Consider the following 2,479-nt stretch of genomic DNA (forward strand, 5'->3'; position numbering starts at 1 on the left):
ACTTCATCTGATATGACTAATGGAATGGATTCTGGATCATTTTTAAATACTAAAATAAAATTTGTGTAAATATACAAAAATTAATTAACAAATTTTGTATCAATTTAAATAATAAAATTATTATACATACCTTCTATTTTAGGTAAATCATGTGTAACACTATTAGAACTTGACAGTGCATTATCTTCAATTTCTAATTCATCAGTGTTCTCAGTGTGAATCTCGTCATTTAATCCTAAATTATACACATAATATGAAGTATATTTTTTCTCTAAATTCAATAGGTCTATGTTAGTTGTTACAAAATGATTTTTATATGGATATTATATTAGTTTAACATTAGTTAAGTAACTATGAATAAGATAGAAATATGTTTTAAAGTTTAATTTCTGAACATGAGTATACATTTCTACACAATTCAACAAATGTAATCAGTTAAGTTAAAATTAATTCCTTGATTTATTCACAATATTAAAACAAAATTATGTTGAACTATTTGGATAATTTTCAAATACTAAAATTGTATAAATTTGAATAAATATACAAAAATTAATTAACAACTTTTATACCAAAATAAATAATAAAAGTATTTATTATACATACCTTCTATTTTAGGTAAATCATATGTAGCATTATTAGAACTTGACTGTACATAATCTTCAATTTCTAAAACATCAGAGTTCTCGGTGTGAAACTCATCATTTAATCCTAAATTTAAAATTATATTATACATAATATTATGAAATAATATATTTTTTCTCTAAATTCAATATGTCTGTTAGTTGTTACAATATGATTTTCATATGGATATTATATTAGTTTAATAAAAGTTAATAACTTCATCACAAGTTTCATTTTGTGATGCCATGGAATTTGAATTCTTATTTGACATTTCTAGTACCACCATAATAAAAATTAATTTTAAAATAATAGTTACTTTTAAAAATTGTATACATTAATTGTAATAAGCAATAATTAATAATTATACCAAAATTTAATTCTAAGTTTAATATTACAGTTGGCATACACTATAGTTAAAACTTACCAATATCTATATCATTAGATGTAGAAGGCTTCTGTTTGAAGAAGGACATTATACTTTGACCAGATGAAAGCTTCTTTTTTTTACAAGACATTATATGTTGAGTCCAATTTGTCATATTCAGGTTTTCTCGTTTTCTTTTACATAAATTACATGCTTCATTCGACATTTTGAATATTATTGGTAAAAATATTGGTATTTAATTGAAAAAAATATATAGAAACTTGATTGGATTAAACGAATAAAATTAATTTAAAAAATGCGGTATACTGTGTAAAAACAATTAGCAAAGTAAGGAAAACAACGAGAAATAACAATTTAACAATTTAACTTGTTTTAAATTTGATTTAAACACGGAAACAAAAATACTCAATGAACAATAGTATGGTTGTGACTTTGTGAGTTACTAAACACAATATTGTCACAAATCACAGAAAATACAGGAAATATAATGAATTAAAACAATGTGGCTAATGATAAGATGCATCATAGAATTAAATAATATTGAATAAATATATAATGTCAAACAATTATTATTTTAAGTTTCAATAAATATGTATAATGAATCCAATAATGAACTAACATGAACTAATCACATTTACTCCACAGGTTCTCAATAAACCAAAGAAACATGAGACAAATATTTTTTAGTTTTAATTTTAATATGATTCTAACAATTTCTTACACATAAATTATTATAAAACAAGTATTGGTTCATAGATCGATTCTTATATAGTGCAACCTAGCAGCTCATAAGACAAGTGTACCTATACATAATTACTTTATCTTATAAGATAATATGAAGTATGAACCAAATTTAATATTTGGTTATAATATTTAATCCAGCGACACGGTAGTGTCGCGAGCTAAGTAAAAAAAAAGGAAGGCGAAGCACTCGACCGTGTATATATACAGAAATCTAAACATTCCCATTTAATACGTGTTAATATTTTGGTGTTCTTTATTATTTAATCATTTATTAATAAATGGACCAAATAGTTAGAATGAGGTATCAATCGATCGAGAAAATCATAGGCTACGTGCTTTTATAATTTCAATAGAATCGGTTGAATAATATTTTAGTTATGATCAAAAAACTGTGGATATTTAAGTGATCATTTTATATTACTTTCGCCGCCGGCTGCCGTATTAAACGCGTCATGTTGTCGGAGACGGGTGAGGGGATTCTTGCGACGGCGGCGTGTGTCTCCCACTACTATTGCTTCCCACCACCGCTAGACACATACAACACACGGACATAGTTCACTATCGCTTATCGGTATCGGTGCATTCTGTTTTCGTAATTTCGTTCTTTCGTCTCGCGTCCTGTGTACGAGCTTGTTGTCTGCGTTATTGTTTCTTATTCAATCCACGTGGTATCACCTAACCTAACCGTATCGATTGTCCGTCATTCAATCATTGTCCATTAAATTTGTA

At 26.3% G+C, this 2,479-nt stretch overlaps 1 protein-coding gene across 1 annotated transcript in view; it reads right to left on the bottom strand.

Annotated features, from left to right (window-relative positions):
* LOC115033150 (zinc finger MYM-type protein 1-like) overlaps nucleotides 1-1,211 on the bottom strand; it is a 2,886-nt gene extending 1,675 nt beyond the window's left edge. The window contains exons 1-4 of the mRNA XM_029485233.1: nucleotides 1,046-1,211; nucleotides 604-708; nucleotides 131-235; nucleotides 3-49 (exon numbers count right to left, since the gene is read on the bottom strand). Of these exons, the coding sequence (XP_029341093.1) occupies nucleotides 3-49; nucleotides 131-235; nucleotides 604-708; nucleotides 1,046-1,211 (423 nt within the window). The remainder of the gene's footprint in view (nucleotides 1-2; nucleotides 50-130; nucleotides 236-603; nucleotides 709-1,045) is intronic.
* Nucleotides 1,212-2,479: the final 1,268 nt, after the last annotated feature.

This window comes from Acyrthosiphon pisum, chromosome X (assembly GCF_005508785.2).
Source record: "Acyrthosiphon pisum isolate AL4f chromosome X, pea_aphid_22Mar2018_4r6ur, whole genome shotgun sequence".
Classification (NCBI taxonomy): domain Eukaryota; kingdom Metazoa; phylum Arthropoda; class Insecta; order Hemiptera; family Aphididae; genus Acyrthosiphon; species Acyrthosiphon pisum.